The following is a 26,120-nucleotide window of genomic DNA, read 5'->3' as shown; positions in this document are numbered from 1 at the left end:
ATTGATGCAAAAATCCTGAACAAAATAAAATACTGGTAAACCAAATCCAGCAGCGCATCAAAAAGCTTTTCCACTACAATCAAGTAGGGTCAAGTAGGGTTTATCGGCCGGGCGCAGTGGCTCAGGCCTGTAATCCTAGCACTTTGGGAGGCCGAGGTGGGCAGATCAACTGAGGTCAGGAGTTCAAGACCAGCCTGGTCAATATGATGAAACCCCATCTCTACTAAAAACACAAAAATCAGCCGGGCGTGGTGGCATGTGCCTGTAGTCCCAGCTACTTGGGAGGCTGAGGCAGAAGGATCACTTGAACCCAGGAGGTGCAGGTTGCAGTGAGCCAAGATGGCACCACTCCACTCCAGCCTAGGTGACAGAGTGAGACTCTGTCTCAAAATAAATAAATAAATAAAACGTAGGCTTTATCTTTGGGGTACAAGGTTGGTTCAACATATGCAAATCAATAAATGCGATTCATCACATAAACAAAACTAAAGACAAAGCCCCCTTATCTCAATGGATGCAAAAAAGGCTTTTGCTAAAATTCAATATCTCTTCATGTTAAAATCTCTCAATAAACTAGGTATTCAAGGAAGATGCCTCAAAATAATAAGAGCCATCTATGATACACCTATAGCCAACAACACACTGAATGGGCAAAAGCTGGAAGCATTCCCCTTGAAAACTGGTATAAGACCAGGATGTGCTCTCTCACAACTCATATTCAACACAGTATTGGGAGTCCTGGCCAGGGCAATCAGGCAAGAGAAAGAAATAAAAGGCATCCAAATAGGGTGACAAGAAGTAAAACTATCCCTCTTTGCACACAATATGATCCTATAGCTAGAAAACCCCACAGTCTCAGTCTAAAAGCTCCTTAATCTGATAAACAATTTCAGCAAAGTCTCTGGATACAAAATCTACGTGCAAAAATCACTAACATTACTATATGCCAACAACAGTCAAGCCAAAAGCCAAATCAGGAATGAAATCCCATTCACAATTGCCACAGCACACACAAAATACCTAGGAATACAGCTAACCAGGAGGTGAAAGATCTCTACAAAGAGAACTATAAAACACTGTTCAAAGAAATCAGAGATGACACGAACAAATGGCAAAACATTCCACACTCATGGATAGGAAGAATCAACATCATTAAAGTGGCCATCCTGCCCAAAGCAATTTATAGATTCAGTGCTATTCCTATTAAACTACCATTGTTATTCTTCACAGAACTAGAAAAAAAATTGTTTTAAAATTCATATGGAACCAAAAAAGAGCCTGAATAGCCAAGGCAATCCTAAGCAAAAAGAACAAAGCTGGAGGCATCATGCTACCTGACTTCAAACTATACTACAGGGCTACAGTAACCAAAACAGCATGGTACAAAAACAGACACGGTGGGTGGATCACGAGGTCAGGTGATCAAGACCATCATGGCTAACATGGTGAAACCCCATCTCTACAAAAACACAAAAAACTAGCCAGGCATGGTGGCAGGTGCCTGTAGTCCCAGCTACTTGGGAGGCTGAGGCAGGAGAATGGTGTGAACCCGGGAGGTGGAGCTTGCAGTGAGCCGAGACCGTGCCACTGCACTCCAGCCTGGGCGACTTAGCAAGACTCCATCTCAAAAAACAAACAAACAAACAAACAAACAAAAACCAAAAAAACCCCCCAAAAAACCAGACACATAGACAAGCAGAACAAAATAGTGAGCCCAGAAATAAGGCTGCATACCTACAACCATCTGATCTTTGACAAAGCTGACAAAAACAAGCAATGGAGAAAAGGGCTCCCTATTCAATACATGGTGCTGGAATAACTGGCTAGCCATATGCAGAGTATTGAAACTGGACCCCTTCCTTACACCACATACAAAAATCAACTCAAGGTAGATTGAAGACTTAAATGTGAAACCCAAAACTATAAAAACCCTGGCAGACAACCTAGGCAATACCATTTTTGACACAGGAATAGGCATAGGTTTCACAACAAAGCCGGAAGTAATTGCAACAAAAGCAAAAATTGAAAAATCAGATCCAATTAAGCTAAAGAGCTTCTGCACAGCAAAGGAAACTATCAACAGAGTGAGCAGACAACCTATAGAATTGGAGAACATTTTTGCAAATTATGCATCTGATAAAGGTTTAAGATCTAGCAACTATAAGGAACTTAAATTTATTTTTAAAAAACCCCAAAAGACCCCATAAAAAAGTGGGCAAAGGACCTGACTTTTCAAAGGCCAACAATCATATGAAAAAGGCTCAACATCACTAATCAGAAAAATGCAAATTAAAACCACAAGATACCATCTTGCACCAGTCAGAATGGCTATGATTAAAATGTCAAAAAAGAACAGATGCTGGTGAGGTTGCAGAGAAAAATGAATGCTTATATACTGTTGATGGGAGTGTAAATTAGTTCAACCATTGTGGAAAGCAGTGTGGCAATTTCTCAAAGACATAAAAACAGAACTACCATTTGACCCAGCAATTCCAATACTGCATATAAGCCCAAAGGAATACAAATTGTTCTATCATAAAGACACATGTGTGCATAGGTTCACTGCAGCACTGTTCACAATAGCAAAGACATGGAGTCAAGCTAAATGCCTATCAATGGTAGACTGGATATACCATGGAATACTACGCAGCCATAAAAAAGAATGCGATCATGTCTTTTGCAGGAACATGGATGAAGCTGGAGACTATTATCCTTAGCAAACTAACACATCAACAGAAAACCAAATATCACATGTTCTCACTTATAAGTGGGAGCTACATAATGAGAACGCATGGACGCATAGAGGGGAACAAAACATACTGAGGCCTATCGGAGGGTGGAGGGTAGGAGGATGGAGAGGATCAGGAAAAATAACTAATGGGTACTAGGCTTAATACCTAGGTGATGAAATAACCTATACAACAAACCTCCATGACACACATTTACCTATATAACAAATCTGCACATGTACCCCTGAACTTAAAATACAATTAAAAAACAAACAAACAAAAAAACCCCAGAAAATAGGCTGGGTGTGGTGGCTAATGCCCATAATCCCAACACATTGGGAGGCTGGAGGAGGAGGATTGCTTGAGGCCAGGAGTTTGAGACCAGCCTGGGAAACATGGTGAGGCCCCTTCTCTACAAAAAATTTCTTAAAAATTAGGCAGGCATGGTGGCATGTGCCTATAGTCTCAGCTACTCAGGAGGCTGAGAGAGGATGATCACTTTAGTCTGGAAGTTTGAGGCTGCACTGAACTATGATCATGCCAGGAAAAAAAAAAAAAAAAAAAAAAAAAAAAAAAAACCCCAGAAAATAGCAAGTCTTGGTGATATGTGGAGAAACTGGAACCCTTGTGCACTGTGAGGATGTAAAACAGTGCAACCGCTGTGGAAAACACTATGGTGTTTCCTCAAAAAGTTAAACATAGAATTACTATATGCAGCCATCCCACATCTCTGTATACACCCCAAAGAAGTGAAAGAAGGGTCTTGAAGAGATATTTGTACACCAGTGTTTATAGCAGTATTTTCAATAGTCAAATGGTGGAAGTAACTCAAGTGTCCACAGATAGGTGAATAGATGAATTTAAAAATGTGGTAAATGGCCAGGTGCGGTGGCTCATCACACCTATAATCCCAGCACTTTGGGAGGCCAAGGCAGGTGGATCACAAGGTCAGGAGATCGAGACCATCCTGGCTAACACGGTGAAACCCCGTCACTTCTAAAAATACAAAAAATTAGCTGGGCGTGGTGGTGGGTGCCTGCAGTCCCAGCTACTCGGGAGGCTGAGGCAGGAGAATGGCGTCAGCCCGGGAGGTGGAGCTTGCAGTGAGCTAAGATTGCACCACTGCACTCCAGCCTGGGCAACAGAGCAAGACTCCGTCTCAAAAAAAAAAAAAAAAAAAAAAAAAAAAAAAAGTGGTAAATATATACAATGGAACATTATTCAGTCTTAGAAAGCAATGAATTCTGACCCATGCTAAAACATGGATGAGCCTTGAAGACATTATGCTGGGTAAAACAAGCTACCCACAAAAGGACAAATACTGTGATTACACTTACATGAGGTACCTAGAGTAGTCAAACTCATAGAGACAGAAAGTAGAATAGAATGGTGGGTGCCAGGGGATAGGGGAGGGGAGAATGGAGAGTTATTTTTAATGATTACAATATTTCAGTTTTTTAAATGAAAAGAGTTTTGGAGATTATCTAGAGTTCTGGTGATGGTTTTACAATGATGTGAATGTACTTAATGTCACTGAACACTACACTCAGAAAATGGTTAAGATGGTCAATTTTATGTTATGTGTATTTTATCAAAATTACAAATATAAAGTTTTTAAAAAGTCAGTTGAACTTTTTAAATGGTGGTTGCAGTTAAACTTTTTTAAAGCCTGTATTTCTACTCAAACACAAGTCCTAATGATGATACCAAATGGAACTTACTTGTATGCCAGAGCTCCAGCAAAGTGCTTTTGGATATATGTGTCCATCACAGGTCGAAAGTGGAAATACTTGATGTCTCGGAGCAGGTTGATGATGAACACCTGGGAGATATGGAGAGTAAGCCACCAGGGTTCACTGGAGGCCTCAAATCTATCCCTAGCAGGAAACACAGTCTTCCTTCTCCAAGGAATGGCAAATTGTCAGTGCTTTCCTCTAGCATTCCTCATGGGTAGTGATTGTAAGATTTCCATTCTGTGTCTGTACTTCTGTCTTGTCTTTTCTCTAACACCCCAGCCTCCTAATTCAGACCCAGGCTCATCAGTCTCTTCCTGTATTTACTCTGAGCCTCTCCCTTCACAATAACGCTGGGTAGGGAAAGGCAAAACAATATGTGTGCAGATGGCATAAACAATAAGGTGTCCCCCAAAACTTGGAGAAGACAGGAGAAAAAGCTTGTCCTCTGAGCCAAATCAGCCTATGAAAGGCTGTGCCCTTCAGAAATGGGGCTGGTGGACAGGGAAGTTAGGACGAAGAAGAGCCAGAGGGGCAAACTATGCAAGTACTCATTCCAACTCTCACCTCTGCTCCCCATCTCTCAGAGTATCTGGCTCTCTTTGAATGTGTGGCTCTCCATGGGACTGGATATATTACGCAAAATGCACTAAACATTCAAATCCCTGTCCATTTTCATTAACCAACCTTCTGAGACTCTAGTTCTGAAACAACTGCACAGATTCTGGACCTGCACAGGTCTCTAGAGACCAGCATTGGTAAGTCTCTGCTTTTCATGATGGTTATAACCTACTCTGTAAGCGAAAAAATGGGCCATCTGATTTCTTGTATTACTCTCTGGGTTTCTGACCTCATGGAGGTCACTATTTCAGGGGCCAGGCATACTGCAATAGTGATGAGATGGAAGATCCAGAAACTATAAAGCCAAGGTCTGGACTTGATCATGTTGGATTCTTCAAATTTGATCTGCCTGGTTGGTTGCTTGGTCTTCCTTGGGCGACACTCCTTAGTCCCTTTTCTATTGGAAACAGCTACATCTTGTGCTGATTCACTCTAATAAATTGCTTCCCTTAAATTTTCTGAAATATATGACAGGAATAATTAATAAAAGTAAAGAGTCGGGAAGGTGACTTACCAGAGACTGGAAAACCAACAGGCCGTACTTCTCTGTATTATCATCCAAAATCACAAAGAGTGTATCTAAGATGTCCTGCAGAAACTGAAACAACATAAAAAGCAGAGGGTTCATGTCTCAGGACCTTACATGCACAAACTTCCATAAACCAATGAATTTAAATTCCAATAAAAAAGTGAAAGATCTCTTAGGATCTCAAAATACCACTTAAAAGTCATCTAGTACCCTGACCCTCCACCCAGCTAAGTGATAACTAGGTGGACTTGGGGTGTTGGCTTATAGCCCAAAGGGCCCCAAGAAAGACTTAGAGAGGCTCTTCCCGTTCGGTGGGTGATACATGTCTAAGGAAAGGGCAATGACCTAAAAACCACAGAACACCTATGCAGAATAGCAATTTTGAAATAAAAACAATCTAAGTGATACTGATGCTAAATTTATTTTGAGAAAAAGAGCTCACTTTACTGGTATCCCCAAAAGTTCAGTAGTCTCTTGCTCTCTACTGTGGCCTAACTATATAGAGTATATTTGGATAAGGGTATGGCAAACTAGGCTTTACCTACAGACATTATTTTTTGGTCTAAGAATTAGTATTACAGGAGAAGGGAGAATGCAGTCAATGAGGGCTGTCAGTGGGGGTAAAAAATGTGGCAGTATTTTTGTTGTTGTTTGAGCATGTGACTATTTTTTAGATGCAAAACAAAGGAAGAGAATAATAAATATTGACGGACACTTGCAGCCTTTAAAACTCAAGTATATCCTTCTTCCAGTTTATAAGATACAACGTTTACAATTCATTTCTGAAAAATATGAGGCAGAAGGTGTAGATAGGGGTAATAATGATGGGTCAAGACTGGCCATGGGTTAACAGTCTTTGGGGCTGGGTTGGTTCTTTATACTATTCTATATACTTCTGCATATGCCTGAAATCTTCCAGTAAGAAGTAAACATATTTCAAAATGCTAGCACATTCTCTTTGCATTCTCTTCTGTGGGGAAAAGAGAGATCAGACTATTCCTGTGTCTATATAGAAAGAAGCAGACATTAAGAGACTCCATTTTGTTCTGTATTTGAGATGCTGTTAATCTGTGACCCTACCCCCAACCCTGTCCTTGCAAGAGACACGTGCTGTGGTGACTCAAGGTTTAATGGATTTTGGGCTGTGCAGGGTGTGCTTTGTTAAACAAATGCCTGAAGGCGGTATGCTTGTGAAAAGTTATCACCATTCTCTTAATCTTAAGTACCCAGGGACACATACACTGCCAAAGGTCGCAGGGACCTCTACCTAGGAAAGCTAGGTATTGTCCAAGGTTTCTCCCCATGTGATAGTCTGAAATATGGCCTTGTGGGAAGGGGCCTGATCGTCCCCCAGCCTGACACCCGTGAAGGGTCTGTGCTGAGGACTAGTATAAGAGGAAAGAAGGCCTCTTGGCAGTTGAGATAGAGAAAAGCATCTGTCTCCTGCCCGTCCCTGGGCAATGGAACATCTCGGTGTAAAACCTGATTGTATGTTCTGTTTACTGAGAAAGGAGAAAACTGCCTTAGGGCTGAAGGTGGGACGTGCTAGCGGCAATGCTGCTCTTTATGCACTGAGAAGGTTTATGGAGATGTTTGCAAATGCATATCAAGGCACAGCACTTTTCCTTAAACTTATTCATGTCACAGAGATCTTTATTCATATGTCTTACTGCTGACCTTCTCCCTATTATCCTGCCACTTCCCTTTTTTCTAAGATGATAAAGATAATGATCAATAAATACTGAGAGAACTCAGAGACCGGTGCTGGCATGGGTCCTCTGTATGCTGAGCGCCGGTCCCACTTTTTCTTTCTCTATACTTTGTCTCTGTGTCTCATTTCTTTTCTCAAGTCTCTCGTTCCACCTAACGAGAAATGCCCACAGGTGTGGAGGGGCAGGCCACCCCTTCATCTTCTAGCTAGCTGGAGACAAATTATTGATGCTAAAACCAGATATGCTGGTAGGATGTTCTCTTCTCAGGAATATAAAAGCTCACCCTTGAAAAGGCAACAGACTTCTTAATATCTTGTTTACTGGTTGATGTTTTCAACATTCTTAGAAGGAAAATATGAGTATGAATTTATCTTAAGTTTCAAAACTAGCATTAGATTGTTCTGAATAGTTTAAAAATTTTTATGATAATCTGATCACATAATTAAAACAACATTCATACATCAACTTCATGAAAGTACACAGTGGTATACAGGCTTTAAAACTCTTCCTCATTTGGAAACACTGTGTTGTATATTATTGAGTTAATGGAGCTGTGAAAGCAAAATTAGATGGTGCATTTTTTCTAATTCATTTGACACTTACAATGGCAAAGCTAAGAATGTTCATTATGCACAGGATGCCTCCTCCAGATTTAATCTCTAGTCTACATTCCATTGCTTGCTGATAACGAAAAATACTTCCATTTTCCTCAGTAGAGTTTAGTCCACTGTGTAGGATTCACCTGATGGGCTTTCACCACCAGGAAGTGCCTGGGGTTTTTATTGAGCTAAGGGGAAACACTCCGCCCAGAAAAGCCTTATGAAGGCAACTGGGGACTGGCAGTGTTGATGTCAGCCTGCTAAAGCCATTAGATAGGGAATGTCACAAAGGTACAGTTAATGTAGGGGTAAGAAAGGAAGGTATTATGGACTCCAAGTGAGAGACTAGACAAAATCAGCAGGTACAAGTCAATGAGCAGTATTTGGAGTTCTTAAAATTAGGAGAGTAGAGCCAGAAAGATATCAGGCTTAAATATAGTTTTTAAAAGTTAATAAACTGATATGCTATATACCTTTAAAAACAGAAGCTAACAAAAAAATCCCAAAGTATGATTTCTTGAGTATGACCCCCAAAGCAAAGGCAACAAAAACTGATACAAAAAAACAGACAACTCATGGATTGGAAGAAAATATTTCCAAACCATGTATCTCTGATAAGGAACTAATATCCAAAATGTATAAAGAACTCAAACAACTCACTAGCAAGGAAACAACCCAATCAAAAAGATGGGAAAAAGGACCTGAGTAGACATTTCTCAAAAGAAGATACACAAATGGCCAACAGATATATGAAAAAATGCTCATCATCACTAATCATCAGGGAAATGCAAATCAAAACCACAATGAGATGTCACCTCATCCCAGTTGGGAGAGCTATTACCAACAGATAAAACATAACAAGTGTTGGTGAGCATGTGGACAAAAAGGAATTCTTATGCACTGTTGCTGGGAATGTAAATTAATACAGCCATTATGGAAAACAGTATAGAGGTTTCTCAGAAAACTAAAAATAGTATTACCATATAAGCCAGCAATCCCACTACTGGGTATATGTCCAAAGAAATTGAAATCAGTAGGCTGAAGATGTCGTGGACATCTTCAGAACATGGGAGATGTCTGCACTTCCATGTTCACTGCAAAATTATTCATAATGGCTAAGATATGGAAACAACCTAGGTGTTCATCAGCAGATGAATGGATAAAGAAAATGTGGTATATGTTAAAAAAAGCCAGTAGCTTTTCTCTATACCAACAACATTCAAGCTGAGAGCCAAATCAAGAATGCAATTGCATTTACAGTAGCCATACACGCAAAATACCTAGGAATACATCTAACTGAAGTGGTGAAAGACTTCTACAAGCATAACTACAGAATACTGCTGAAAGAGGACAGGTGCGGTGGCTCAGGCCTGTAATCCCAGCACTTTGGGAGACCAAGATGGGAGGATCACTTGAGGTCAGGAGTTCAAGACCAGCCTGACTAACATGGTGAAACCTCATCTCTACTAAAAATACAAAAAAAAATTAGCAAGGCGTGGTGGCACATGCCTATAATCCCAGCTACTAGGGAGGCTGAGGCAGGAGAATCACTTGAATCCGGGAGGCGGAGGTTGCAGTGAGCCAAGATTGCGCCATTGCACTCCAGCCTGGGCAACAAGAGCGAGACTCCATCTCAAAACAAACAAACAAACAAATAAATAAATAATACTGATGAAAGAAAAAATAAATGACACAAACAAATGGAAAAACATCCTGTGCTCATGGGTTGGAAGAATCGACATTATTAAAATGGCCATACTGCCCAAAGCAATCTATAGATTCAACACTATTCCTATCTAACTACCAACATCATCTTTCACAGAATTAGAAGAAACTATTCTAAAATTAATACGGAACTGAAAAAGAGCCCAAATAGCCAAAGCAATCCCAGGCAAAAAGAACAAAGCTGTCGGCATCACATCACCCAATTTCAAACTACACTACCAGGCTACAGTACCAAAAATGCATCATACTGGTACAAAAACAGACACACAGACCAATGGAACACAACAGAGAGCCTCGAAATAAAATAGCCTACCTACAGCCATCTGATCTTTGACAAAATCAACAAAAATAACAATAAGGATATAACTCTGTATTCAATAAATGATGCTAGCAGCAAAAGAAATACCAACAGAGTAAACAGACAACCCTCAGAGTGTGAGAAAATATTTGCAAACCATGCAACCAACAAAGGGCTAGTATCCAGAATCTACAAGGAGCTCAAACAGATCAGCAAAAAACCACAAATAATCCCATCAAAAACTGGGACAAAGGACATGAATAGACATTTCTCAAAAGAAGATATACAAACAGCCAACAAATGTATGAAAAAATGTTCACCATCATTAATCATCAGGGAAATGCAAATTAAAACCACAATGAGATACTATCTCACACCAGTCAGAGTGACTATTAAAATGTCAAAAAGCCGGGGCATGGTGACTCAATTCTATAATCCCAGCACTTTGAGAGGCTGAGGCAGGCGGATCACTTGAGGTCAGGAGTTCGAGATCAGCCTGGCCAACATGGCGAAACCCTGTCTCTACTAAAAATATGAAAATTAGCCAGGCATGGTAGCACACACCTGTAATCCCAGCTACCTGGGAGGCTGAGGTAGGAGAATCAGTTGAACCCAGGAGGCAGAGGTTGCAATGACCTGAGATCATGCCACTGCACTCCAGCCTGAGCAACAGAGCAAGACTCCGTCTCAAAAAAAAAAAAAAAAGAAAAAGAAAAAAAGGTAAAAAAATAACAGATGCTGTTGAAGCTGCAGAGAAAAGGGAACTCTTATACCTTCTTGGTGGGATTGTAAATTAGTTTAGCTCCTGTGGGAAGCAGTTTGGAGATATACTAAAAAAAAAAAAAAACTCAGAACTACCATTCGACCCAGCAATCTTATTACTGTGTATATATCCATAAGAAGAAAAAATCATCCTACCAAAAAGACCCATGCACTTGAATGTTCATTGTGGTATTATTCACAATATCATAAGACATGGAATCAATCTAGGTGTCCATCAGCAGTGAATTGGATAAAGAAAATGTGGTACACAGGTTGGGCGCGGTGGCTCACGCCTGTAATCCCAGCACTTTGGGAGCCAAGGTGGGCAGATCACAAGGTCAAGGGATGGAGACCATCCTGGCCAACATGGTGAAACTCCATCTCTACTAAAAATACAGAAATTAGCTGGGCGTGGTGGCACGTGCCTGTAGTCCTAGCTACTCTGGAGGCTGAGGCAAGAGAATTGCTTGAACCTGGGAGGCAGAGGTTGCAGTGAGCCAAGATTGTGCCACTGCACTCCAGCCTGGCGACAGAGTGAGACTCTGTCTCAAAAAAAAAAAAAAAAAAAAGGACAATGTGGCACATGTATGCCACGGAATACCATGCAGATAAAAAAGAAGAAAACCATGTCCTTTGCAGCAATATGTATGCAACTAGAGGCCATTATTCTACGGAAACTAGCAGGAACAGAAAACCAAATACTGCATGTTCTCACTTGTAACTGGGAGCTAAACATTAGGTACTCGTGGACATAAAAATGGTAACAGCAGACACTGGGGACTACTAGAGTGGGGCGGGATGGCGGCAAGGGTTGAAAAACTAACGGCTGGGTACTATGCTCAGTACGTTAGTGATCGCATCATTCGTATCTCAAACCTCAGCATCATGTAATATATTTATATAACAGACCTGCACAAGTACCCATTAAATCTAAAATAAAAGCTGAAATTATAAAATAAAAAAAGAAAACATGGCATATAAACACAGTGGAATGCTATTCAGCCTTAAAACGGGAGAGATCCTGTCGTTTGAGACAACATGGATAGAACTGGAGGACATTAAGCTACGTGAAATTAAGTCAGGCACAGAAAGACCACACTATGACACTTATATGTGGAATATAAAAAATATATAGAAGTAGAAAGTGCAATGAGGAATACCAAAGGCTGAGGGAAAGTTGTGGTCATTCTGCATTGTGAACATATATTCTGCATTGTCAAAACATCATATCGTATCCCATACAGATAAACAATTATTATTTGTAAGTTAAAAATAAAATCAAAAGTATTCCAAAGGAGGAAAAGGAAGCTAACAACAACAACAACAACAACAAAAAACAACAATCTGATGAAACAGTCTCAGAGGGTTATTGGCAAAAATCATGACAAAGTAAGGTCTTCTGCCCAGATTCTTCCTCATGCAGTATGTTTAAATTACGTGGAAGACATACCTTAACAATTTCCTCCCCACTGACATGCCGCAGCCGCCCTAGTACATCCATGATCCGGTCGGGGAAGGCCTTCCACTTCAGCAGAGCTAGGAGGTCCACTAGAAAGCAAGCCCAAAAGAGGATGAACCCTGGCTATTTTTTGTCTTTTTTTTTTTTTTTTTTTTTTTTTTTGAGACGGAGTCTCACTCTGTTGCCTGGACTGGAGTGCAGTGGCCGGATCTCAGCTCACTGTAAGCTCTGCCTCCTGGGTTTACGCCATTCTCCTGCCTCAGCCTCCCGAGTAGCTGGGACTACAGGCGCCCGCCACCTCGCCCGGCTAGCTTTTTGTATTTTTTAGTAGAGACGGGGTTTCACCGTGTTAGACAGGATGGTCTCGATCTCCTGACCTCGTGATCCGCCCGTCTCGGCCTCCCAAAGTGCTGGGATTACAGGCTTGAGCCACCGTGCCTGGCCGTCTTTTTTTTTTTTTTTTTTTAAGACAGAGTCTCACTCTGTTTTCCAGGCTGGAGTGCGGTTGCGCGATCTCAGCTCACTGCAACCTCTGCCTCCTGAATTCAAGTAATTCTCCTGCCTCAGCCTCCTGAGTAGCTGGGATTACAGGCATGCGCCATCATGTCCAGGTAATTTTCGTATTTTTAGCAGAGATGGTGTTTCACCATGTTGACCTGGCTGGTCTCGAACTCCTGACCTCAAGTGATCTGCCCGCCTCAGCCTCCCAAAGTGCTGGGATTACAGGCATGAGTCACTGCACATGGCCAAACCCTGGCTATTGTAAGGTCAAGCAAGGCCCAGACTCTCCCAGTCAAGGACAGGTGAAATCTAGAGGAACAGAACTAGCTGCAAGCATCACCGCAGACTGAGATCAAGGCCAAAGACTCATCTGTGAACTCCGGATGTATTGTGGAGCTACTAAAACCATGGAAAACCTTGTAGGCTGCTATTGCTGAGTGATTCCTTCAACTTCAAAAGAAAAGAAGCTCATTATTATGGCATCAAGAAGGAATAATTTCTGTCTCCCTTCACATGCACTAGTAATGTGGAGTGAACAATGGAGGAGGGTGGAGGGCACTACCGTGCAGGCACTATCACCTACCATTCTGGGTGAGTTTGGTAGAGGAGAGCTGAGTGGAGATGAAGAAAGACTCTTTGGTGCTGCGCTGGAAGATGAGGCTAGACGGGATATTAGGGCAGCCATTGTAGTCCTCTTTGCAGCAAGGCAGGCCCAGGTACAGAGCATGGTTATTAAACGTGCTATTCTCATCACACTGTAGGCAAAAATGGAGAAAAAAATGTCCCCTGAGCCATGCAACATGCAAAAACCAGATCCTAGGAATTTCTGGGCTGATATTTGCTCTCATCTTCCTAAGGCTGAACACTGAGCCTCAGGTCATCTTGGAAGAGTACTTTCTGTTCAGAAACTCCCTAGAACAGCTCATGTGCCTTTTAAACAGAGTATGGTGGGGCATGTGGTTGCCACCTGATGTGCAAGTAACCTTGGGTGGCAGCTATGCTGTGGCAGCTAACAGTACCATGATCTCAAATAGCAGGTCTAAGAATGTACTAAACAAGACCACAATGGCAATGAGGGGTTGGTAATGGATTTCCATCCAGTGAAGTGAGAAGTAGAAAACAAAGAACCTGTTGGGATTACTTGTGGGAGGAAGGCCACTGCACTTAGAAGACAGAAGCCTGATCAAAGATGTCCCATTGTCACCCATCAGTGCACTTCCCTGGGTCTTCTGGCCTGCCCAGTGAAAACCACCTAACTGAGAACCATATGTGAGAGCGGCCTCAGGGCAGGTGAGGGGTGGGGATGAAAGGCAGCTAGGCTTCATACCTTGTACACATAAAGCTCGTGAATATCATCTGAGAGGGTGGTGCCATCATCACGCATCAGGGGTGAGAATGCAAAGCCAAAGAGTTTCTTTTCCCCTTTGTCCTTTGCTGCAATCAGAGCCAAGTATTAGTTGTTTTTTGCCTTCCACTCTGCTTCCTCATGGAAATTCTCCTTGTGCTTATCACCTATGCTTTTGTTCCTCACCTCTTTCATTAACTAGGTGGCAACCTGACTGCAGGAACGATGAGAAATGTACTGAAATGAGTTTCCATTCATACTTAAGGCATATAGGCTACCTAGACCCAAAAAGAAACTAAATTGCTGGTCTTGATGAACCAGGGTCTCTTTAATAAGGAGTTTAATAATGGTACAAAGGAATATGCAAAGGAGAATGACAATGGATAATAATTTCAGACACTAGGTCAGACACTAGGAAGGGCCAACACAGACTTTGTGGTTTTGCATCACTGCTTTTACAGTCCCAAGAACAGCCTCTGGTGACAACCCATCTCTGAGTATCTATTTATTCCTAACTCCTCATTTTCTTGCCCAAATAATACGAATCCACTTAATTCTGTTCCAGAGAGGAGAGAGTTATATTTATATTCTCAAGGGAATGTGTGTGTGTGGCGGGGGAAGTCTAACTCACTGGAACAATGTCTGAACTCGAAGCGCAGGTGGGAGCCCCGGAACCGGTCAATGGGGATAGGCAATTTGATAATTTCTCCCCAGCGAGGACTATTACTGTGGTAGAGGACAAAGGAGTGGTAGGAACTCCTATTTGGCTCTCCTGAACCCAAGCTGATGCAATCCTGGAAGAAAGAAACAAAATAAGATGTCATCTTCCTGGTAGGAAATGTCTGGATTTCTGTGTCACTAGGACACTTTTCTTTCTCTTGTCTAAAGGTCTCATTTTTGCTCTAATCAAAATCTATGAGATAAGAAAATGCATTTGCTTTAAATTCAATACTTTTGGAAACAGTTATGTAGATGGTATATGAAATCAGCAGTCACAATGCTGCTTGTTTTCTTTGGGGTGAAAGTAACCACATGTACTCCTCAAAAACAGAGGGAAGCAGGGTGGTACATCTAAATCACTAAGGTAGGCTCTTCATCCTCATTAAGAAGAGAAACAACAAGCTGCATGAGAAAAGTCAACTTTTTGTAACATTTTACCAGATCAGAAAAAAAATTAAATTACAAAGTGGAGAGAGTCTGTTTTCTAATTGTCCTCAGTTCCACATTGGACTGGCATTTTAGGTCACCCTTGGCTGACTTTCTTTAGACATAACCAAGTTAGGCCAGATTTAACTTAACCCATCTCCCAAATATTGCCATGAAGATGCAGTCTCAGTACTGCCCATGCCCTTGTCTGGACGACAGGAAGCTTTGGGCCTCATAATCCAGAGTAGGTCCCTGTCCACACAGGGGTGATGTGATCAGCTGACCATTCTCCTGCCACTGGCACGCTCCCTGCAAACAGTGAACAGGCTTAGGTTCTTGAGTTAAGTTTTTAAAATGACACACAAAGCATTGTTTCTACTACTATTTCAACATTCTCCTTTATTTCTGTCTTGATTTGGGAAATGATTTTGACTAATTTTACCTTTTTTCTCTGTCAAATGGGAATGATCATTCCTGTTCTATCTCACAGGGCTGCTGCCAACACACAGAAGCAAGGTTTGTTCAACACCGATTTGTCTTCTACCAAGCGGGCTGCAAATGATGCCTTGTTATTCACTGCAGACTTTACCATGACATGACTGAAGAAAAAACTCACATGCAACAGAAAAATAGCACTCCAAGTCTTCACTTTCAGTGAAGACAATGTAGTACAAGGACACTTGTACTACGTTGGCTTTAATTAATCTTCCAGGGCCTGAGTCTGCTGTTCTTTGTCCTGTAAGTTAGTACCAGGAAGTGATTGTCTAAGTTCCACCCTTGACCAAAGTGTAAATATAACTTTCTGTATTAGCTCAAGGAATAAAAAGGCAGAATGGGACCTAATAACAGTTACCAAAAGTAGGCAGCTCTATGCTAGGTGGAATGGCAGGAGAGGCAACATGTAGGACAGAACTAGAGGGAATAGGTCTAAAATGGAGCAAGAGGGATTCAGGTCAGACACTAGGATAAATTTCCACAATGGCTGTACAATACTGGAAGTCATTATCAAAGCACACTTTAGGGTTTTCTTCAAGAAAGAAAAAGGCAGAGAAAAAGGTTGATGGGGTGATTTTAATCCTGTTTGAAGAGAATGGGCCTCTGGATAAAGTCCACAGAGAATTATTATAGGATTATCCTCCAACCCAAATGACTGACTGGCAAGCCTTACCTTCAAGATTTCTCCATCTGCATAAAGCACATACATGGTCACTTCAATATTCTTTTGTACACTCTTTCCTCCTCTCTCGAAATCCCCCTTCTCCAGGGTTAGGTACAGGTCATTGCGGATATCACCTGTGGGGAAAGAAATGCCACATCCTTATGACTCCACAAGCCATACTGCCCCATTTTCACAGAGAACTAGGCTAGCATTTGGATCTTCTGGGGCTTGGGTGGCTGCTCAGGGCATTCCAAGCTTGGTTAATAATGATGGACATTCTACCAGTATCAGTGCAGCAGCACCCAGGTTGGTTAGTCATGTGTCCTCTAAGTCTGAATTCTAAAGATGTTCACTACATCTTGTCAAGGGTGGAGAATCTTTCAGATTGTAGATACTCAGACTGCTCAGTGTTTCTCCCCTCCAGGAGAATGGCTGTAATGTAAGCCTCCCAAAGTGGGAAGATTCTAGAATCAACAGGAATAACATTTTAACATGCCTATGTTTTAACTACGAATCCCTCTTCTTTTCTCTCAGAAGGGTTTCTCTTTTATAGATTTATACTTTTTATATGCTTTCTTTTTGCAATCCACATCCATTCTGACTAGAGGATATATTACTTTTCCTTCCTCCTGGAGGCTTTGTTCCAAATCCCATTGCCTGCTGGAGTGACAGGTAGAGGTCACTGGACTACCTGTCACTTTTTCTTCTTTTTGTTTGCAAGTGCACTGGGAGATCACTTTCCAGAAGCATAGGCAGTAAGGCAATGAGGCAACAATGTGTTGTGCTTTTTTGCTTCCCTGTGCTCTGACTCCAGCCCAATTTGCCCATCTCTGTTGTTCAAGACTGGGGAGGAGAAGCTCAAACTTCAAGTCTAAAATGACCCAAGTTATATCTTCCTTTTTAGGGTGATGAGTTGAGGGGAGACAGCATTGCCTGTTCATGTATAAGAGTGTACTTAGGTTGCTCTAAGTTCCTAAACCTTTAACATAACCAGTTTTATTCATATGAAAAAAATAGTAAAAGCTGTGGGGGCAACAAACTTCAAAGGGAAAAAATGGCAAAGGAAAATGGGTAAGACCAAAGTGAAGATGTGTTAACAGCCTGAAGAAACCAAACGAGAGGTAATGAAACAACTTGCAAAACATGCCAATTCGGAAATCAGATATTTTTTTCTACTTCAGTTCTTAGAAAAACTGGTACATTTAAATATGTTACTACCTGGAATCACAATGATAGAAGCAGGGTTTGTTTTTGGTTAGCAAGTGGACTTTCTGGTTTGGTCAGACATAAATGACAATGCTCTCTTTTTTGCACTGACTACCTCTCTAATAATGGAAGCATCTGAGTTTCTGTCACGCAGGAAACAGGAATAGACCAGGACTGGCACATATTTGAGGATTTCAGGGTCTTCGTGACTAGCCCTTCCATTATTCAGGTCATTTTCCTATCTCAGGTATGCAATCTTGCAATCATGGTTATTTGGTGGCATAATGAAGGTTCTCAAAATACTGTAGCTAAAGTGGGGAAGAAAATTTCATGACAAGTAATTAATTATCCCTCAGAAGCCCTAAGAACTTTCCCTAATGTGTGAAAGCCATCTTCTTTCCCAAACAAGCAACCTTGAGGTTACCATGAAGGAAAAAGAAAATGTGTTTTGAAAATCATACCAAAATGCCACTGTTGCATATGTGGGATAGTCTGGAGGACCACCATCTGCACAGACCCTTGGATTGGGAAGTGCCTCTGCTTTAAATTCTGATGAGTCTAGAATCTTAATCTGCTTCCTTTTGGACATTGCTGCTTGGGCCCTCTTGGTACACTATTTAAAGCACCCAGGAGTACACGGTAGGTTTGGGTGGGGAAGACAGGTAGAACGAGAAAGGAAGCTCAAATTCATCAGTCTGTTACTGTCAGGACAGAGGCTGAATAAAGTCAGTCCTGAAAGTAAAATCCAAACTTAACTGAGAACTTTACTATGGCTTATTGCTATTTTTCTTCATTTTAACTTTCCCTTTAAAGTCAGGTTATTGCTATTATAGTGGGATAAATCATAGTTATACCTAGAATTTTTAACAATTGAAACAGGCTTCTTATAAAAGTCTTTTAATTGTACATTAGTTTTCCTATGGAATTTAAGTAAATCTGTAGACTGATTTAGCACAAAGTGAATAATCTAGAATTTTAAAATTATTTATTCTAAAATTTTAATTTTTATCCTTTTCTGAGTCAAACAGTCTAGAAAATTTTAATGCTTAATCTAAAGAATAGCTGCTTGGTTTAAATACTACCCTGGTTTGAACTCTCTGGAAATTATTCTCAAAATAATCTATGAGGCTTTTAAAAGCAATTACCTGTTGGCTACCAGCAACATTATTGTAGGTTGTACAAACATTTTTAGTTTCTGTGGCTCTATACACAGGTTAATCAATAAACATATCCTTCAAATGAAACATTTTCAAACTTTTCCTAGTTATATATTATATAGATTACTAATATAAAACTAGGGGCTGAGCATGGTGGCTCATACCTGTAATCCCTGCTATGGATTATAAGGAGGCTGAAGTGGGGAGATAGTTTGAGGCTAAGAGTTCCAGACTAGCCTGGGCAACATAGTGAGGCTCTTCAAAAAAAAATTTTTTTTTTTAAATTAGCTAAACATGGTAGTGCACACCTGTAGTCCTAGCTACTCAGGAGGCTGAGGAGGGAGGATTGCTTGAGCCCAGGAGTTTGAGGCTGCAGTGAGCTATAATCATGCCAGTGTACTTCAGCCTGGGTGACAGAGTGAGACACTGTCTCTTAAAAAAATAAAATAAAATAAAAATAAATAAATAAATAAATAAATAAATAAGTTTCTTGGAGATTGTTAATGACAGAATTTGATCTGTGTTGACCATACAGAGATATGCTCAGTTTCTGGGCAGAGCATTTTAAGGTAAAATGCCAGTTTCAAAATGGAAGGATTAAGCTACATATTCCTGTAGTTTTCATTTTTTTAAAAAACAGAATGCCCTTGGTGATCAACTAGCTGAGAAAATTTATCAATACAAGTAATTTTACCCTCTGAGTTACAGACTGAAGCAGTTTATTTTCATCAGGTCTTTAGCTGCTCTTTATTTGGAGAACAGACCTGTCTAGACTAGAACTATTCTCAGCCAGGTTAGGTATTAGGCTATTGGGCTTATGGGTTGTAATTATGCAATTATGGTTTCAATTTCAAGAGCGACAATTTGTGAAAATGAACGTTGCTGGGAGGGAGAGGTTTCTTGTCAAAATCTCTCTGGGGGATCATTTCAATCAAGCTCTCCACTAATTCTCTTGGAACTAGAAGAAAACATAAGTGGAAGCAAATGTGAAAAGCTCCAGGGATCTAATGACCCAGGCCCCTGCCTGCCTATCTTACAGATAGCCTTCTATGGTTCTCCCACTCTTCAGCTGTCCCTATTGCATGTTACACGTTCACAAAACCTACCAGTGAGATCATGCCTTTGGGTTAAGGCTCTGTTTCCAAGAGGCTCCTGTAGACTTTGGCACTAACTGCCAGGAAGTATTGCCAGGAGAGACAGGCATGAGGGCAGGCACATACAATGAAGATGAGAAAGAGAAAGATGGAGCAGTGGTTTTGGAGGTTAGTTTGCATACCAGTGCCTGGATGATTGCATTCGAACCACCTGGGGAACTTGTTGAAAACAGATTTCTAGCATGCACACCTTGAAATTCCAGTGGGTCTTGTGTACATATATTTTAAAAAAAAATCACCAAGTGTTTCTGATGTTCTTCATTGTTTAACACTAGGAAACCAGAACATGGAGGTCTGCTGGGAGGACACTGATGGAGTTTGGGTAGGGGTGGGGGACTGGGCAACTCTTAGGCAGCATGGAGGAGTGCTGAGAGGGTGAGTCTTTACAAGAAGTAGGAGTAGGTATTTCTGAGGGTAGCCCTGATGATGGGTCTCTCTTTTAGGAAGGACCTTGGGCAGCCCTGACTCCCATTGTTAAGTGCCTTCTGCTTCCTAAGGTTGGCAGGGCATCTTACAGCATCAGTAATGCCTTACATTGAGTGCTTAGTGCCTGGGTGACATCCAATAGAGTTTCTTGAATGAAGTGGAATGATTTGAGTTTTTTCTTATAAGAGGGTTTTGGAATAAAATATCTGTCCCTTTCACAGTCTCACAGGATCTGTTGATACAGCTGCACTCAGAAAACTGGGCACTTAAGTTTACGGGAGTTGACAAACGTTTTCTGTAAAAGACTAAATAGTAAATATTTTAGGTTTTGTTGGCTACACATGTCTCTGGCAGGTGTTCTTTGTTTTTACAACACTTTTAACATGGAAAAGAAAAACATTTTTAGCTGGCAAGAAGTACAAAAATAGGCTGTTGGCTGGATTTGGCCCATAGGCTATAGTTTACTGATACCTGGCTAGAAACGTTTATGTGTGAAGAACAGCTGCACTACACTGCAACTGCACATCAAAAATACAGATTCTTGTGCACCTAGACAAACAGCTACTGGGACAAGGCAAGGTAATGAACCTGGGGCTATGTTATTATGACAGGGATTGGCCTGGAATACTCTTGAGGTGCTTACGGAGTAAGCGATCTTAAAAGTAAACAGTGCTGTTCAGCTACCAGAAATCTTAGGGGGATAGATAGGGAGCACTCTGACAGACGAGTGACAGGTCTGATCCTCTGAAGACCTGCATCCTGGTGACTCTGGAGAAACAGTTCATGATGTGTTTGCAGATTTCTTCTGAGAGTAGTCTCAGAGGTCTCCCAACCTCTGAAGTCTAGCTCAGACACCAGAATATTTGTTAGCAAGAGAATATCTTGCCAGATACTCCAGTACTACTTGGAACTTGGGGCCAAATGTTTCATTAGTGCTAGCCTATGTGGAATTCCATCCCAGCAGAAATAATCTGGCAAGGCCCAAACAAATTTGGCCAAAATCTGATATGAGTTCTTTATTATATCCACATTCCTTCTGTATAAATTACTCACACTTCATATTAGGAGGCTCTGGGTTTGAGTATTTATATATTTATATATATATATATGTGTGTGTATGTGTGTGTGTATGTGTTTTGGGGATGGAGTCTCGCTCTGTTGCCAAGGCTGGTGTACAGTGGCGCAATCTTGGCTCACTGCAACCTCCACTTACCGGGTTCAAGCGATTCTCTAGCTTCAGCCTCCTGAGTAGCTGGGATTAAAGGCTCCCGCCACCATGCTGAGCTATTTTTAAATTTTTAGTAGAGACGGGGTTTCACCATGTTGGCCAGGCTGCTTTGGAACTCCTGACCTCAGGTGATCCGCCTGCTTTGGCCTCCCAAAGTGCTGGGATTACACACGTGAGCCACCACGCACTGCCCAATAATATTTAATACTATATTATTTATACCTTGCCTACTTCTAGACAGGATTAGGACGGGTTTCTATAGATGTGCTTTCTCTTCCTTAAGATCATGTAAGATGAGAAATGACTTTCTTTCAGTACAATTGGGATGATGCCAAGCCTATCTGTTGGAAGAATAGAAGGATGTCTCCTAACAGTATACATGGAAATGTAGCAATGTCAGCTACCATTTAACTTCGATGGTTTTAGGTATGTAACCAATGGAGTATTCTTATTTTCCTGAGGAAGAGACAAAAAGAAAAAAAAAAAAAGGCTCTTGAGAGGACTTCTTTAGAGTACCCAGGAAAGGAGGATTCTTTCTTTTTCTTACCATGTCTTTGGTGTCACACTTCCGGCTTCCATTGCAACAAAGTCAGTGATGCTCTTTGCTCTAACAGGATGAAAGGTATGGGCATAGTGTGACATCACTATATATAGTTTTTCCTTTCCTGAATCAGGGATGTGATGATCTTCCAACCTCTTTTGAGACTAGATGTGATTATTCTTAAACCATCCCTTAGATACACTGCCATAGCCTCATTTGACACTCAGATTGATGAGCACTATGAACCCACTTGTGGTAAATAATGTCATTGCTCCCCTTGAGGAAAGCTTTCTTCCAAAAACCATGTCTCTGCTGGTTTGCCTTTTCATGTGAAGTATGTCCCAACAAAGCCAAAAAGAGAAGCCTTCTGCCTTTCTGATTCTTTGTGGCTTGGAGTAAGCACAATTCCTTTTCTTTTCAATGAATGTAACTGATCAGTCTCATACAAAAATTGTTTCCTGTATCTATACACCTTAAGCTTGTTAAGATTTTCTAGACATTCCAGTATGTCCCCAGTTTCTTCAGATCTTAGTGAATACTCAAAAGTAATACATAGTGCTATAGGATGGGCTGGTAGCTTTTCTTTTTATGTCTTGTCAGTTACCCAAGAAGGTGAGGCTGATGAGGATTATTAATATGTACATGACACCCCACCCCAGTATTGCAACATTCCATGAAACAAATGAAGATGAGAACAAAGCAGGCAATAAGCAGACAGAGACACAAAAGACAGAACTTACACCCAACTGTCTTCATCTCTGCATCAGAAAGAAAGGGACGAAAATGAAGGGACAGCACAGAGAAAAACAAGAACAATTAAGACAAACAGGAAAAGAAAGAAACATCACTTGAAGGTCAGTGATGAAACATGCACATTTCTGTCAGGAGTCAAAGAAAAGGACAGAGTGTGCTTCTGAGCACAAGGGGAGGAGTCAGAGGGTCCTCTAAAAGGATGTTATGCCTATATAGCTGCCTTCTAATAGATATGTCCAGAGGGGAGCAGTAATTGAGTACAGGGAATCAAGAAGGGGAGAAGCATCCATAAGCAGAGTACTTTCTAGGACTTGGTTCTCAAAGGGTGTCCCAGACCAGCAGCATCACCATCATATGAGAGCTTGTGAGAGACGCAAATTGCCAGGTCCCACCACAATCCTACTAAGTTAGAAACTCTTGGGGTGGGCCCAGAAATCTGTTTTATGGGCCTTGCAGGGGATTCTGAAGCACACTAAGGTTCGGGAACCACTGCTTTAGGAAAAAAACTTAGTCATCTGTTAGAACAACATAATGAATCGTAGATGGGCTTCTTATGACAAGACAGAAAGCCATTTAATATGAAATTTGGTTCATATCACCTACAGTCAATGATAACTTTAGAAATTCAAGGCCTAGAAAACAGGTTAAATCATTGTGCTTCCCAAAGAACCACGACAAAGCCCTTTATCTCCACTGACTACAGGGTACAGACTTTCCAGGAAAGCAAAGAAAGACAGCCATAGCAAGTGGTGACACATCTCTGCTGGCTTAGACATGGTCTGAAGAAGGGTACAGTCCCTTCTTGAGCAAGAGGTTTTTGTTTTGTTTTGGTTTTGGTTTTGAGACAAGTTCTGCTCTGTCGCACAGGCTGGAGTGCAGTGACACTATCTTGGCTCACTGCAACTTTCATCTCCCGGGTTAAAGCAATTTTCATGCCTCAACCTCCCGAATATCTGGGACTACAGGTGCACGCCACCGTGCCCGGTTAATTTTTGCTTTTTTTTTTTAGAGATGGGGTCTTGCCATATTGGCCAGGCTGGTCTTGAATGTCTGGCCTCAGGTGATCCACCTGCCTTGGCCTCCCAAAGTGCTAGGATTACAGGCGTGAGTCACCGTGTCTGACCAAGCAAGAGGTTTTATTTTATTTTAAGTTTTTTGTTTGAGTTGGGATCTCGCTCTGTCACCCAGGCTGGAGTGCAGTGGTGCCATCTTGGCTCACTGCAACCTCCACCTCCCAGGTTCAAGCGATTCTCCTGCCTCAGACTCCTGAGGAGCCAGGATTACAGGTGCCCACCACTACCTCTGGGCTAATTTTTGTATTTTCAGTAGAGATGGGGTTTCACCACATTGGCCAGGCTGGTCTTGAATTCCTGACCTCAAGTGATCTGCCTGCCTTGGCCTGCCAAAGTGCTGGGATTACAGGCATGAGCCACTGAGCCTGGCCCGAGTTAGAGGTTTTAAATCATTTCTTTCAGGTTATACATTTTTGGCTAACCGTTTTCTTTAAAGTTTTATTATAGTTAATTCTGACACAGGAGTTACAGAAAACAATGTTAACATCAATTTGTTTACCTGGAACACCTGTCCTGTTTGTCTTGCCTGCCCATCTTCTTAAAAAATCTAGAAAAGGACTAAAAGTGTGCCATAGAGTTATTATTAGCTTTTGTACTTCACTAAAATGAGTTCAGAAGGAAAGAAAAAGTATCCACTGAAATATGGTGATCAACTAACAAAAGGTTATGTGCTCAGTTTAAAAAAAAGTGGCTAAATTTCTCATATCTATTTGTTCTTCCATAATCTAAGATGGCATTTCCTGGTTTGGCTCCCAGAACACCAGCAGTATCACTGTTGCCTCTTGCTCATTACCAAGGGTCATGAGCAGAACTGAATGGCTATGCAGTCATGGCCTCAGTCATGAAAGAGCAGAATATCTCATGCTCACATCATCCCTGTGATATGTATGTACGCTCTCATGGAAAGCAATGGTAGAATGTCAAGAAGATCTTTTTAGAAATCATATGTTAGCTACTGGTGTGGCTAGAGCCTGTGTGAACTCTCCCTTACAGCTCTGCCAGTATGCTTTGACAAGGACCTATCTGGGCCATCCTGACCAAAAAAAAAAAAAAAAAAAAAAAAGACCTTTCCAAATGAGTGATAGTTTCTGCCAAATGCTGGACAGTTTTAAAATAAGGATCACAGTTTATGAATAATTCTAATTTTTTCATTTACTTTAATTTCTCAGACTTATCATGCTGTCATGGTCACAGTTACTGACATGATTTCTTTCCTTCTTATTTCTCGACATGTTCATGGGTCAAGAAGATGAAGTTGTAATTTCTTGTAACTTGGTCACACCAGCACTGTGAGAGCTGAGGGACTGTACAACTCAAGTAAAACACTCTCACAGATGATGGGTGGACTAGCTTCAGGTAGAGATGTGGCCAGGGTTTGAAAAAGACTCCTAAGGACTTCTTAACAGTCACTGTTTCCCAAGACAGGCTGACCACAATGTAAAACACTCCTGCATACTTTTCCTGCTGATCCAATAGGACCTGCAGGTACTGTCCTATCACTTTGCCCAGGGACTGCAAACCTACTCTTGACAGTATATTGGGGCATATTAAGGGGGAAATGAGAGTTGTTAACAGCCCACAACCCTGGGAGTGGCCATCTGTGCAAAAGTTCTTTTCTCTGGAAGAGAAAGGATGGAAGATTATGGAAAAGGGCTGTTCTGCCTATGAATCAGTCCTCACTTTTGGCTATAGCACTCAGTACTTCAAAGGCAGGCTCACAGCCCCACCCTGGGCCTGCCACGACTGCCCAGTATCTCTGCCTTGTGGGGAAAATCATATGATATCATCTTAGCTGCCCAGAGGAGGGAAAATCCCCTTAACCTCAGCTTGCCTTACCAATGCTTGAAATTGTACATTTGCACAGTCATGTCTCGCTGTGTGCCAATGATACAAAGAGATGCAGAGTATCCTAAAAAAGATTTCTTTCCACAGATGAGATTTTGACAATGTAACTTAAAATCAAATTTTGCTTAAATACATTTTTGACTGAAGCTTGTTCCTTTCTAGTCTCTGATCACTTGGTTTTAATCCCAGGAGTATGTGAAGACTATCAGGAAGATAGTATCTGAATCTTAGAAAAGTTCTTAAGAGAAAGGAAGGACTTTAAGTATATCCCCTTGGGATACATTCCACCACATAAGCCTAGATATCTAATTTTTAAAAGATCACCAGGTTGATTTTGGTATCTATTTATTCTTTTTTCAATTTTGGTAACGTTTTGTTTGTTTGTTTGTTTTTCTGAGACGGAGTTTCGCTCTGTCTCC

General features: G+C 41.3%; 1 protein-coding gene across 13 annotated transcripts in view; it reads right to left on the bottom strand.

The window, feature by feature from the left end:
* The window catches only part of LOC105480503 (dedicator of cytokinesis 3), a 647,888-nt gene that overhangs the window by 143,458 nt on the left and 478,310 nt on the right, over positions 1 to 26,120 (bottom strand). For all 13 annotated transcript variants that reach the window (XM_071091780.1, XM_071091778.1, XM_071091779.1 and 10 more), the window contains 7 exons: positions 16,328 to 16,452; positions 14,645 to 14,807; positions 13,996 to 14,102; positions 13,252 to 13,423; positions 12,159 to 12,256; positions 5,598 to 5,681; positions 4,451 to 4,551 (listed from right to left, as the gene is read on the bottom strand). In XM_071091780.1, coding sequence (XP_070947881.1) covers positions 4,451 to 4,551; positions 5,598 to 5,681; positions 12,159 to 12,256; positions 13,252 to 13,423; positions 13,996 to 14,102; positions 14,645 to 14,807; positions 16,328 to 16,452 — 850 coding nt within the window. The remainder of the gene's footprint in view (positions 1 to 4,450; positions 4,552 to 5,597; positions 5,682 to 12,158; positions 12,257 to 13,251; positions 13,424 to 13,995; positions 14,103 to 14,644; positions 14,808 to 16,327; positions 16,453 to 26,120) is intronic.

The sequence above is a fragment of the Macaca nemestrina genome, chromosome 2, assembly GCF_043159975.1.
Source record: "Macaca nemestrina isolate mMacNem1 chromosome 2, mMacNem.hap1, whole genome shotgun sequence".
NCBI lineage: Eukaryota > Metazoa > Chordata > Mammalia > Primates > Cercopithecidae > Macaca > Macaca nemestrina.
Note: the sequence above shows the minus strand (reverse complement) of the source record. Positions and strands in the feature narration are given on the sequence as shown.